At 36.9% G+C, this 12,868-nt stretch overlaps 1 protein-coding gene across 3 annotated transcripts in view; it reads right to left on the bottom strand.

The window, feature by feature from the left end:
- Positions 1–12,868, bottom strand: part of zranb3 (zinc finger, RAN-binding domain containing 3) — a 103,985-nt gene that overhangs the window by 74,990 nt on the left and 16,127 nt on the right. For all 3 annotated transcript variants that reach the window (XM_015034842.1, XM_015034840.1, XM_015034841.1), the window contains exons 5-7: positions 7,044–7,275; positions 3,605–3,690; positions 921–1,092 (exon numbers count right to left, since the gene is read on the bottom strand). In XM_015034842.1, coding sequence (XP_014890328.1) covers positions 921–1,092; positions 3,605–3,690; positions 7,044–7,275 — 490 coding nt within the window. The remainder of the gene's footprint in view (positions 1–920; positions 1,093–3,604; positions 3,691–7,043; positions 7,276–12,868) is intronic.

The following is a 12,868-nucleotide window of genomic DNA, read 5'->3' as shown; positions in this document are numbered from 1 at the left end:
TAAACTATGCTTCAAAGGATAGCTTGTTTGGATGAAAATAATGTCCTCTCTGTGTTTTATGTTTCACATATTGTGCAGATTTCGCTGCTCTCTGGAAGCACAATAGTGCTGGATTTGGCCTCTTCACACCTCCATTTCCTACCTCCTGAAACCGCTCCACTTAGCCGCTTTAGGACGCATTCTTTTATCCTAAACGGACAAATATGATCCATCAAGTAGATATAAAAGCAAAAAAAAAGAGAAAAAGCCAGTGGAGAAATTCGAGCACCAACAAGGCGCAGCGTGAACTTTCCCTGCTCTAATTGTTGTTGCTATGTAGCAACACAAACCACTTCTAGCTCCCAATTAAAGCGTCCCTTAGCATTTAGGGAGAATGGGATAAAAACCCCGCATCATCACTTTTCTGAGCAACCTCCTCATTGTGGTGTCACTCCCAGCTCCGAACGTTAATTACCGCTGAAAAAGCACCTCCACTGTTTCCCCCTCACCTGCTGATATGATATAAAATACAACAAAAGCTGCCCGGTGGACGCCGGCATTGTTATTGTTTCCCAACGGGGGCCTGAACCGACAGAACGGCGGAGCCCGAAGGTCAAGGTTGTGTTAGCATCCGAACGTGGATTCAGACAGAAAGCGACGCGGCATGGGAGGCGGGAAACCGGCAGCCGCAACTTTTGGGGAAGCAAAAAGAGAGACAAACGCCCACGCATGAGGCGTGACATTTACTCTACAAATACTCCGATATCCTCTTTGTGATGGAGGAGCAGGACGAGGCTCAGGCTGAAAGAGAGATGTCATAAATCTTAAGACGGAGGTAGAAACTTTTTAAAGTATGAACAAGCGAGAACAATTTATTTCATTTCGTGTGATAGATGCCGCAGCCAACAGTAGATCTATCAAAGTTATGTCAAACCGAGCACCTTGGCAGCCTCCTTGGGCAGGTCAAAGGGGATGCGTTGACGGATTTTCGGAGGCAGCTGACTCAGAACTTCGGCTTTAAGTCGACGGATCATGATCTGGCTCAGCCGCCGGTGCAGCTCCTCTAGGTTGGACGCACCACGACAGTCCCACTGCCTGCGAGGCCCAAAATACCTGGAGAGACAGATAGTGAAAGGGTATTTATATTCTGAAACTTGTACTTGTATCACTTTAGTTGCACATTTTGTTAGTGTTTATCCACAAACTTTAGTAGAGTAGTGCAAGGATAATTATACAGTTAGCAAACAGCTGGATTTAGAAGTGCAAATTTAGTTTTGCCAAATATTCTCAATTGGATTTACTGTAGTTTCTGGACAATAAGTCACTTTTTTTTTTGTCAAACGATCCAAACCATTTCAAAAACCCGTTCCCCTCCTCGCCTGTGGGGGCGCTGCAACAAGAACCGCTGGGGGAAACGACACAAAAACCTCTAAAGACACTTTCTTCTTCATAAAATGTAAACAAAAATGGAGATTATAGCATTTGTAGGATTTGTCTTTGATAAAAGACTACAAGACATTTTTCCCACTCTCAGACTCACATTTGTTTTGGTTGTATTTACCCAGAATGCCCTGTGTTATAGTCCACATCCTGTCTCCAGTCTATATAGAATCCACATATTCATTCAAACTGCGCGTTTTGCACCATCTTTGCACACAAATATCATATAACCTTAGTTTTGATGTTTGAAAAAAATGCTTTAATTCACAATAAGGAACTGCTTTGTGTTGGTTTATCTCAGTAGATTCTCAAATATGCTGAGGTTTGTGGTTAAATACTTCTGCAAAGAACAGTGGACACTTTTAAATGTTCCCTCTCGGGAGCTGACCGGCTCACTGATTAACTGCTGAGCCGCTCTGCTGAAGCACCCCAGTTTTCACCTAAGGATACTCCGCAAAGCCAAAAACTAAAAAACTATTTTGTTTGATTTCTAAGCCGAGGGGTTCGTCACAAAACTCACCATCACATTTTAACAATTTATCAGCCAAATGATTTGTTAGAATTTGAATTGTTAGCACTGGCTGTCCACACAAAAGGCTGGTTATTTGCCATGCTGGCTGAAAGAGTGGACGAGCCTCACATGGAGCTGCCAAAAGTACTTGGTTCACACTTCAGTGTTTAAAGTTTTTGTTGTTGAAAGGTGCAAAACTACTCCTTCTAAAATGTGTTGTTTAAAGCCAGCAAGTTCATGAAGCGACGCCGCTTCTCTGCCCCAAAGATTGCTCCAGTTGCTCACTCCAACTTCGCTTTCATGAGTGGTACCGCTCCGTGTCCTCCTCTGTGTCTGTCTCAGAACGGCATTCCCCAGCCGTCATGTACAAAGTGTTACCACTGATGGCCCTCTGTTCCGTCCCTGACCAAGCTGATAACTTTGATGGACGTCCAAAGCGATGCGTTTGATGCGTTTGTTCACACGTGTAACTGATCGTCACCGGCTACGAGAACTCGGCGCCAGCTGGCATCGACCGCCTGGCTTCACTGGTGGCCTGGTTCCTGCAACAATCCCTTAAATGAGCAGCAAATCCACTCCACTCTGGAAGGTGAGGGTCTGCTAAAACTTTGCTAAAATGTTTTCTAAACCAGAAATAAAGACTCAATGAAAAATTCCTTCACTAAAACAAGTAAAAGAAAAACAATAATTACACTTTTGTGGTTTGTAGTTCATAACAAAAGCATATCTGGACATTGTCTGAGGTTGAAACTAGCAGGATTTGCTAACTATTGCCACATAATTACAGGCAGAGATTATAGATGGAAAATGGGGCTGTCCGCAGGTCACACAATGGTCCCATATTGACACAGAATATAAAATTTATGTAGGACAATTTTAGGTAAAAAGTGGCAGCCATAGTGATTCTTGATGAGTTTTTTAAGGTGAACAGATTCAATCATCACAAATTTGTATCCAGCCCATACGGTTCTTATTTCTGCAAAACAAATTGGACCCAAAATAAAATCCTTTTTGAGTCTAGGCCCAATTAATACCAACTCGGCCTGAGAAAAGTCCAAAATGGGCCCCCATTCGTATGCTAGCTGGACAATGAGGATGCTAACTGCTGTTAGCAATACAAGCTAAAAACTGCAATTTTCACTTTGTTTCATCCTTTTAAGCTAAACATGAGATGAACATGTTCACAAAAACAAAGTGCCCCAATTACTTAATGAAACAAAAATTATAAAACAAAACTTTCACTAATTTTTTAATAAAAATGGCAGCCATGTTGGATTTGAGGCAACAAATCTCAGACTTTCCCCGACTTCAGGGAATTCCAGTTCATTTTTTCCAGATCAGAAGTTGAAAATGAAACAGTGACACAAACAGGAAAACAATAAACTAATAATGACTCAGTTTAGAGATTTAAGGTTAAAATACAACTTTACTGTGAAGAACTGTAAAAGTTTGTATAAGAAAGAAATAGATTGAAATGAATTTACTAGCAGAAGTCAAAAACATAATCAAGGCACGGAGGCATTACTTTCATTTTAAAAGAGCGTTGCTAAATGTGTTAGCTTAAAGCACAGAAATGAGTTTCTAGTGATTTGCAAATGGCTGCAGGCTTTCAGGAAACCACACATATTATACCTGGCACAATTAGAGAATATGAAGACATTTGGAAAATGTCACCTGTAATGGGCGTTGCAGTATTTCTTGGCGTAGTCTGTCCACGTTCCAAACCTCTTGGGATAGAGGGCATCAATCTGCATAAAAAGCTGTGAAAAAAAATCACAGGAGGTGATGAATTTTCAATATAACTTCACGCCAAACCAAAAGTTAATGTGAATAAGTTCACAGGTGTGAGAGAGAGGGAAACAGAGCTTTGTCTCATGTGGAAAAGACGGGCTTAATAATGAATTAGGGTCCTTGTGACACGATTGTAGGGCTGAATGATAAGAGGGAAACATGCTTTATTCAATAATATTGTTGAATATTGAGATAAAAAAAATACATATTTAAACATTTCACTTATTTAGCTTTTTAAAACACTTTATTTACAAAATTGACTCAAATCTAACCTCAAATGTATTAAAACAATTGTCATTTAACATCTTTATAACACAGTTTGGCTCACTTTTTTATAATATTGCTTTAGTTTTATGTTTTTTCTTTTATTTGTACTCATTGGCAGTTGCCCAGGGTGGCTTTAAAAAGGGGGGCAGATGAGCATCAACTAAAAAAAAGATTATTTTGAGGCTAAATTATGATTAGCTAAACGTGTCACCATCCGTAATGGAAAATCTTTCTCACATCGGTTCATGTGACAAATGTAGATTTGCAAAAATAAGTTGAACTGCCATATTTTAAAGGCAACACTTTAGAGTCAGCCATTCTGCTTTACCTTGCTAACTTGCTATCAGTTTTAAATGTTCATATTTTGTGAATAATCTTTCATTCAGTAAAATTATAACCTTCACTCTTACGTTAAATTATATCTCTTACTTTCCTGTTAGTTGTGTACAGTTTTTCCTTCCACTTAGCTTTCCATTACAGCACTTTGAAAAGCCAGATTTCAGTAAAAGTCTTCCCTATTACTTTGTAGAGCATTATAAAACATTTATGCCCCATAAGACAATATAAATGAGCCCTAATCATGTAAATTAACAGAAACAAAACACTAAAATATGTCATGAGTGGAAGGAATTTATAAAATTAATGAGACTTTTCAGTTAAATTACTGCATTTATTAGTCGTTTCAATCTAAACGACTAAAGTTAAACCCTTTAGAATCAACCAGGCCAAACTAGATGTTGAATTTAGTCAATTAATGCTGCAGCAGAAAAACATTTTGTGATTCTTCAGCAAATCTTAGGTGGTAGACGGAGCAGCTATACATCCCAGCTGGCACCAGAGTCCCCAGAAAGAGTTAGAGTCTGAGCGAGCGCTCCCACATCTCGCCAATTTCCAGCGTTTCTGAAATAATGACGGGTAATCTTCAGCAAGGTGAGCTGAATAAGCAGCCGCAGCGCCGAGCGGCTGTTCTAAATTCAGCACTTGTTCAACAGCAGTTTTGCATTTTTCTCCCCCTCACAAAAGTTGATTTAATGGGGTGGGAGGAATGAGGGCACATCACGAACGGTGCAACATGCCCTGAGCGCTGTGCGAGCGCCATGTCAGGCCCACGGTGAGTAATGATGGCAGCCAGGAGACTGGCACCCAGGCAGGGACAGGACTTATCGGGTTTATGCTGCGGATGATAAAATGTTATATTGGGCTCTAGTGGCACACAGAGAGATGATATCTAAAAACCAACCGTACCACTGCAGGCGCGTGGCGGCAGAGACAGGATGGCGTTCGTCACACGCAGCCAATAATACCCCGACTGCAGATGTCTAACAAGAAGTAACTTCACCTTGCAATTAATTAGACGCTTGAATTCGTCGGTTAATTATCGTCAAGTTTTTAAATAGTCGCCAAAATCTGACGTCAGCGCTAAATATTTAATTAAACAGCTGATTATTAACTCATTTTTATCTTTTCTTAACAGTCAAAGATTCAGTCTGTTAGCATTACTAATACTATTCCACTGAAGAAACAAAAATATTAAAGAACATTACTCAGGTGGTGATGGCAGCATCATGATGTTATAATGCTATAATTTATATCTCATTAAAACCAAAATATGTTCCTGTTTAAACAAGAAAGGCTAAAAAACATTAAAACGACACAACTTGATGTTTGATTGTCGTCTAGAGAAAACAGAGTCACAGGAAGCTGCTTTATGCTTTTTTCAAGAAATTATAACGACATATAAAACTTAATATAACTAAAAACTTTCCCAGGATTTTACGTATTTCCTCACTTTCACAATTAAACACAATGTTTTCTCATATAATGACTAAGATTTGCCATATTTTTTGAATAAATGTTGGACAGTAGCCTGCTTTTTGTTTTTAACATGATTGAAGCAGCAGCTGGCTAAAGTTAGAAGAAATGTAAATGTGAACATGTTCAAATATTTGTTATTATTATACTGGCCACCCTCCTGTTAAATTTATCTATATACATAAGAGGTTTTTATTGGTTTTAGACCCAATTGATTATTTAGGGTGAAACAAAAAAAGAGCTGATCTAGAGGCAAAATAAAAAAGTAATGCTAACCTGGTAAAAAGATAGTGATAATCATAACCATAGTGGAAAAAAACTAGCAGCTAAATGAGAATTTAAATCCTCTTTTTGGATGCAGTCCCACCCTGAAAACTGGAAAAATTTTAAAGACCAACTAAAATAATTAGATAATTGTTTTTGTCCTTTTTTCACTTATTACAAAAACCTAAAAAGAAGTATTTAATTCAGAATAATTAATTCCCAACCCGTAACAACGTAAAATTAAACACAACAAGATGCTGGAGGAAAGGAAAACATCCCATTATTGGTGAATGTTTTGCTACTCTACTGTCTTCATGCTGGATATGGGAAAGATTTTCAATTCCCAAAGTCTTCTTTAATTTCCACAGCAGCGATGATGGAATATGGCTGTAATCTACGATACACCTGCAACATAACATATATAACAATGGCATAATAAATCATTATGGAGAGTGGAACGGTTTGGCTCAGCCTCTCTCCAAACACAGTGGTCCTGTGAATAGCCCCTTCTTATTGTTTCTAAATTCAATAGTTCCACCCCTCCTCTCCCCCTCGTGCTTCTTTTATTACTTGTCTCATTTATTGCAGCGCCGTGTCTGTTCATATCGGGCTTTGTAAATGAAGTTTTTGCAACAAAGGTTATTGAAATAAGACCACAGGATCCAGAAGGATGAGTGACGCCCGAGAGAGTTAATTGGCTTTTCGAACATTAGATCAGAGCAAGTTACCATGGCGATCTACCTTTGCGCGAAGATAAATTTGAGCTGACCTAATGCTGAGTCCCATCCTGAGCATGAGAATTTCCTGTATCTGTCCACGCTGTTTTTTTTATCCATCAAAAAATATAGACGCGTTTCAAGGAGTCTGCAATCTGCAGGGTCTGTTTCATCTTTTGGGTTAAAAAAAGGATGCTCCATTTAAATCTGTACTCTTCCCTCAAGAGGCATCATTAAAATTTCATTCCATCAACTCTGATTACCTCTTCGGGTCGACCCAGAGCGGGGGTACCAGTGAGCAGGATGGCCCGCTTTGCACTCTGAATGAGAGGGACCAGGATCTTGGTCCTTGCTGCGTTCCTCGATTTGAGGTAATGAGACTCGTCCACCACGACTACAGCGAACCGCTGTCTGCTAAGAGCCTCCACTAGGGGGCGTGCGTCTGTGGTGAGCAGCCCGTAACCCAGCACTGTCACTTTACTGCTGCTGATATCCCTGTGGAAGCACACACACACACACACAAACACAGAGACAGTTCATAACCTGTTAGCGACACCGAAAGCCTGATCAAAACAAAAATAGGCAAATAATAAAGATTATTGTTAGGTAATGCATAAAAAATTATTGAAATATGGTAATTAGTTCTTGTATTTATTAGATATGATTAATTAGCTTGTCAAACAATTTTTTAAATTAAAAATAGAAAGCAAACCATTAAACTAAAACAAGCTTAGTTAAGCTAGCTAGATTATTTTGGAATAAAAGCTGTTTTGTATGATAAAAATGTCATTCTTTACATAAAATTGCACAGTAATTCCCTTGTATAATTAGAAGAAAAATGGAAGAAACACTAGAATAATAATAAATCTTAATGTTAGCTATCATAATGTAAAACAGCTGCCTTGAACTGGTCTTATCGGTTACATGATATATTCAAAATTAACCTCACCAATTCTGTGTTGAAATACCAAATTAGGTGATATGAAAAATGAAGTGCCATATTTATATTTTATTATTTTTGATGTTATTTTATGACTCTTTAGCTACTGTCTGCTAAGCTAAGCTAATATTAGCCACATAAAGAAACTAGCACATGTTGTTTTGCCATTTAGCTCATACTAGTTTTGTTTCATATGTTATTACAAGACGACGAAACAAAAATAATTAACATTATCTAAATACCTGGGTATGGAATATCTTACTTTTGAATGTAAAATGGCGGTAAAAGGCATGAAAGTGTACCAACATCAAAATAGTTTTTTTTTTGTTGTTGTAAAATTAGCAAAGATTTGACAAAAAGACACAAACATAAAACTCTGATACAACTTAATTGATTGTTGGGGAGCTTCAGATTGCTATGTTGCGAAAGTTTGGTTTGTGTAAAACTGCTAATTTAAGCTACGTAAAACAATGAGCCTCTCATTTCTTACTGTAATGAAAAATCTAATTAAACTAATTGAAAATTTAAAAAGGCATATGATAAATGATACTGTTTCATGTATAATAGTAGACACAAAAAACAAGGCAATCACTTAAATTATTCATTAAGACAGAAAAAAATACAATAACAACTAAACACAAGATGGATGCTTTGCTAGCAGAGCAGTAGCTGCTAGTATGAGAGCTTAAAGTAGGTTTAGAGTTAATTACATGTCATAAAATGCATTTCACACAATTTATTTAGATTTCTAGTTGGTATGTCTTAATTTATATAAAAAAGAGTAATGGAGAAAACAAAGAAATTGGAGATGATGCTGAAGATTTTCTCTAATTTGCACTTTACGGAAAAGAATATTGCTTTTGACATTAATGACATTGAGAATTTATGTTTCACTGAAATGTTGCTATTTAAGAAAATGGCAACCTACAACCAGCTACAATCAAATACATTTTGAACATCTGTTCTCATGCTTATGGGTTTATTATTTTGAAAACTGGGCCTCCAACTCAAATTATTTAACAAAAACTGTTGTATCGAGGCGTTTAGCCACCGACTTCTTCAGGCAAACTTTTCATACATCCCTTCTTTAGCTCTTCAAACATAATGTATTACAATTTCTGTTTTTTTCTTCATCCAAACTCATATGCTATGCAACGTAAACACAGAGGCACCGTCTCAGGTAAACAAACAAACGCACAGGTGACTTTCAGCAGCATGAAAATCAGCGATGATCTGAAATAAATCATGAAGGCTCCACGCGTCTAGGAGGCTTTAATTCTTTCACTTCGCCGCATGTTTCTGAGCCGAAACGCCGGAATAAGACGCCACTGATGTTCTACAAAAGCACAAGTCAGTCAAAGCACCATGTTAGGAGAAGCTGCATAATTTTTTTTCTTCTTCTTGCCTCCGCGTTCAGTCATTAACACATCCAGTTCAAGGACACATTTTCCCCAGAAGGCGTTCACAACCTCTTTGCACCTCATCTGTGATGTGAGGTGGGGAGTCCCCCCACCGACTCCCCCACCTCCACCCCTCCAAGTGACAAATATAGAAACTTTGTATCATTCAAAAACTTCAAAAAGCAGGAAGAACAAGGGGAAAGTTGAGATGATAAGAGAGACATGTTTCCATGCAAAAAAATACAAAAAAACCCCCATCAGTCCACAATGCAAACCTGAATAAACAGTCATGGAAATGAGGGCCGTTTCCCAAGGACAGCATTTTTTCCCTCCTCCAGGAAAACTTTCAGCTCTTGTTCAATATTGCAGGCGTCGCCTTGACATGATTTGTCTGTCAGCGCTGTCAAGCATTGGCCCCTGCTGGCTCCTGACATAGAGGGACACTCTGAGATTAATTTATTGGCCCCACCTCCGCTGTCCATCACACCGCCTCGGTTTCCCAAAAACGTTTGCGTTATTTTATTTTTTTTAAATCTTTATTACATCTCTTTAGGGTAAATTATTACTGCTTGCAAGAGCTGAAGCAGAACATATCAGCCTCTGCCAGGCAGACTGTTATAAGGGCAACCTTCCCTTAAGCTCAAATAATAGCTGTAACCTTTCACTTTCATAAGGAATATCTGGAACACTTATGAGACTGTGCACCCTGCTGCCCTGCATGGGTGTGTTCACCGCCTCTCATTTCACATTTAAGACATGCTGCAGCCTCAAACTTCAATATATTTTCTTTGTGTTTTATGAGAGAGGGAAAAACACGGCGTGAAGTGGAAGTAAAGGGCGTGATTTTCAAGATTATTTACAAATAAGAAACTGAAAAGTGTCTTTTCATCAGCACGTGTGTCAAACTCGAGGCCCATGGGCCAAATCCAGCCCGCCATAGCTCTTTATGAGGCCCTCTATTCTACACTAAACACTAACTGTGCTTAAATATTATGCTATCTATCAAATCAGTGCAGCTTTTATCTGTTTACTGACACATTATATTAATCAGTCCCTCCAGTTTCTTGAGAATTATTGTGGAAATTCACAGAAAATCAACAAATCCTTGCATTTTTTTTTTTTTGCGCTAATACATAATTGGGAGTCAAAAATAGTCAAAAACTGTCTTACTTTTTCTAAACAGCTGCCTCAGCCTCAATTGATGTCAGATTATAATCCAGGATTTATATCTGGGTTGTCAAACTCATTTTGGTTTTGGCCAAATCAAAATCATGAATCCTCTTAAAGGGCCGGTTGTGCCAGAATGTATTTAAAAAGTTCAGAAGCTGTTAAAATATCAATGAATCCTTAAAATTACATAATATTATTGAATATTGTTTCAGTCCCTCCAGGATTTTGTGACACTTTTCAATTTTTTTGCAATAAAAATCAAAGTGTTTGTGGTACGAATTTGGAAATATTTGCACATTAATCAATACATTCTGGCACAACCGGCCCTTTAAGAGCTTCATGATCTCGAGTTTGAGGTTGTAAATTGACAACAACCGTGGGTTGAAGTTAATTTAGTTAAATTTTGTCTACAGAATACATTTAAAATAATGTTAGAAATTTTTTTTATCAGTACATTAATGTCAATATTTCTTTAAAAGAAATAAGTTTCGGTCAGTTTAAATCAACGGCATATATATGACACCAATGGGCTCAACTCCAAGAAATGAAGGAATAAATTATTACTGAGAGGATGGATTTTAATTTAGATAGAGTAGAAAACATCATTAACATATAATAAATTAAACTGAGGGTTTTCAGGAACAATAAGAGAACGATAATCCAGACAAATGCATCCTGAATGTGACACTGCTGCTGCTGCTGCTGCAGCTCTTAGTGACGCAGCAGAATACAGAAGCTTGCTGCAGAAAACCCGGTAATTAAAATTCACTCCAGGAATACAAAGTACCGTCAACCTTTACTCCTACCTGTGAGCAAGAGAGCGACTTCATCCACAGCATCTCTGATCGCCTTGGATTTAATTTAATGTTCTGTTGCTGAGTTTTTTAAATTTATGCATGAAAGTGTTGTCAAACATTATAATAATATCAGAGGGAAGAAATTAAATTGGCTTGTAAAAAGTTTTACTTTTAGATCAGCACTGCAAAAACGCAAAATCTTACCAAACATTTTTTAGTTTTTAGAGCAAATATCTTATTACACTTGAAATAAGGAAAAACTAGCTTAAAGTAAGTTTTATTTAGTAAATAATTACTTAAAATTTATAAAGAAGTTCCAGTTTCATTGGCAGATAAATTAACTTATAACGTGGGAAAAATGTCTTGTTATAAGAGAAATACTCTGCTAATGGAACTAGTTCTTTTTCATCAATATTAAGGAATTATTTACTAAATAAAACTTACTTCTAAGTTAGTTTTTCTCATTTTAAATGTAATAAGATATTTGCACTAGAAACTAAACCAAAATACTTGTTAGGATTTTGTGTTTTTGCAGTTGAAAGGGCTTGTTTAGTTTGTTTAGTTGGCACATTAAACAGTTTTTTGTTCAGCTGGTGGTTCATATAATTTATAAAAATTGAATATAAATCAGTCGCTCAAATAGTATTTTACAACCCTGAATTATATTTTTTGTTGATGATGTTTCAACTTATTAATAAAGACAGGCATTTCTCTCATCATTTATCGTTATTATAAGAGTTTGGATAAATTGTGACAAAAATAAATGTATTTTAATAATGTCTGAAAACCCCCAAGAAACTAATAGTATTGTCTGAATTTGCTATTTTCATTCTTTTTTTCTGCTGTTGATTTCAATGAAAATCAAAAAATATTATTAAATTCAGCTTCTATGTGCACTTTGTTGATAAAAATCAGACTTTTTAAATGATTTTTATGTTGTTGGTGTCCTGAAGAAGCAACTTCTTAAGAACGATATTTGCATTTGTGGAGTTTCAACTACAATCACTGCCATACAGTTACCAAAAAAGTCACTATTTACGGTAATAACTTTTCCTGTTATCGCTATAAATGCCCCAAAATATAGTGTTAACATTTTAAATTAAATTGTGAAATCAGGTCTACAAAATACAAAATGTTTTAACTTTATTCTGCACACAAAATATTTTTATTTAACTCTGCTTCTATTTGAGAAAACAACCGAAAAAAACAAAACCAAAGTGAATTGAGAAGTGTAACACACACACCAGACAGCATATCACTCTTTTCTATATTAAAGACAGTTTTTTGTTAGGTATTAAATGAAAAAGAAGCTCTGGGATGGAGATAAATGCATTAATATTCATGAAAAAGTTGCTGTGTGTGCTTATGTTAATTTGACAAAGCAACGCACCGAGATTCATTGAGATGCACCTTCAGATGCATGGAGCCATTAACGTTCATTAATCATTCACACCTCTAATACTCATCAGGTGGCTTGTGACACAAAATGTAATTTAATTAAAGTTGCAGCCTAATGCATAACAGAACAGAAACCACCGGCTTTGATCGTTCCCGTGGATTTCTGCAAAGAAAACGGAGTGGAAGGACGACCTGCATCACATGTGTCAAACTCAAGGCCAGTTTGATTCTATTTAAACATTAAGACTGCTTAAATTTCATGTTTTCAATCAAATTAATGCAGTTTTTATCTGTTTACTGCCAGATTATATCAATCAGTCCCTCCAGTTTCTTGAGAACTGTTGTGAAATTTCACATAAAATCAACAAATCTCCACACTTTTT

Source organism: Poecilia latipinna, unplaced genomic scaffold (assembly GCF_001443285.1).
Source record: "Poecilia latipinna isolate Pla-1442-1.1 unplaced genomic scaffold, P_latipinna-1.0 Scaffold315, whole genome shotgun sequence".
In the NCBI taxonomy this organism is placed as follows: Eukaryota; Metazoa; Chordata; class Actinopteri; order Cyprinodontiformes; family Poeciliidae; genus Poecilia; species Poecilia latipinna.
This window is presented reverse-complemented; position numbering and strand designations above follow the sequence as displayed.